Source organism: Leishmania donovani, chromosome 1, assembly GCF_000227135.1.
Source record: "Leishmania donovani BPK282A1 complete genome, chromosome 1".
NCBI classification, from domain to species: Eukaryota; Euglenozoa; class Kinetoplastea; order Trypanosomatida; family Trypanosomatidae; genus Leishmania; species Leishmania donovani.
In genome coordinates, this window is record NC_018228.1 from 165,782 (window position 1) to 167,248 (window position 1,467).

Below are 1,467 nucleotides of genomic sequence, written 5' to 3' on the forward strand. Positions count from 1 at the left end.
GCCTGCGCACGGTTATCAGTGCCCACACCACGAACACCACCACCACCACCATTCCTTTACTTCCTTCCTTCCTTCCTTCCTTCCACGCGCACATACAGAAAAGCGCGCACACGTCTATACATGCGTGTGTGTGTGTGTGTGTGTGTGTGAACGCGCGCAAGCATCGGCCCCTTCTTCTCGGATCCCTGTGACGCCGTCATGAGCAGTGCCTCGAAGTCGGCGGGAGCCGCTCTGTCCTGGTCTTCTTCTTCGCCGGCGCCGTCTGCTGCTCCCACCGCAGTCGCAGTCCCAACCGGCACGCCAGCGGAGCCGGCCACCGCCACCGCCGCGACGGACAAGGACGGCGCCGAGGCGGAGCCGCGGCGGCGTGGCTGGAAGCCCATCAAAGATGGGCGCTTCCGCATCGCCCTCACCCATCACCACGCCAGCAGTGACGATGACACCGGAGCGGCGCTATCGTCTTTCACGAACGCCGCCCCGGAGGATCTCAGCGGCGCCGCCGCGGCGTCGTCGCTCTGCGAAAAGGTCTGCCGCACCCTCTCGGACAACGCACGGTGCAATGAATGCCGCCCCGGCGAGCCGCACATCGAGGTCTGTGTTGAAGCATCGCTGGTGAACGCAATCAACAGTGCGTACACCTCCACAGGATACCCTTTCGTCGTCACCGCCGGCAGCACACGCGGCGCCGTCTACGGCTCCTTCATCGACCTCAGCAACCCGTCCCTCAGCTCCCTCGAGCTGCCGCCGCCGCAGTCTATCGTTGTCGCCCCGAGCTACGTTGGCGACGCTGATCGTACGCCGGCGCACGGCCTGACGGAGATGGACACATTGCTGGCGATCCGCTGGAGCCGCGGCGACCGCATCATGAAGACTGCCGAGGCGGCCCCCACCGTCGCCGTCGCCGCCGCCGCGCAGGCGAAGCAGACCCCACCCACGATAGCTGCCGGAGCCGCCGGCAGTCCGTACACGTCAGTCGTCGCACGCACCATTGCGCACCACCTCTCTCAGTTTCCGGAGGGCATCCACGCCATCCACTCGTCTCCGGCGCTGCGGCAGCTCCTGGTAGAGGGCACGCTGCCGACAACGCTGGCAAGCACGCCTTCGGCGCCGGTGAACGCGGCAGCGCACGCGCCGGCCTCGGCGAGCGGCGGCGCTGGTAGCCGCAGCGCTGCGGCAGCAGCGCCATCCACCACCACCTCCACGGCGCCGGAGTTGTCGAACGCAGAGGCGAATGTGCCACCGCTGCCGACGCCGCCGCAGAGCAACGCCCCTGTTCAGCACACGCTCGTCAGCGCGAGCACCTTCAACCACATCTCCGTCTACTTCGTTGCCCACCAGGACGGGAAGCTGCTCTACACGGCGCCGATACAGAGCCTCTCCGCCAGTATTGCGACGCGCAAGGTGACGGCACACCAACTCATTCTGGTAGGGCGGGAGGAAGTGGATGCGCTCGTGGAGGACCCCTTC

The 1,467-nt window shown here is 66.7% G+C and overlaps 1 protein-coding gene across 1 annotated transcript; it reads left to right on the forward strand.

Annotated features, from left to right (window-relative positions):
* Positions 1-198: 198 nt before the first annotated feature.
* LDBPK_010600 (hypothetical protein, conserved) lies at positions 199-1,467 on the forward strand (the record flags this gene model as incomplete). The annotated part of the gene is made up of 1 exon (XM_003857825.1): positions 199-1,467. A coding segment is annotated over one exon (1,269 nt), but the record flags the coding sequence as incomplete, so codon positions are not given.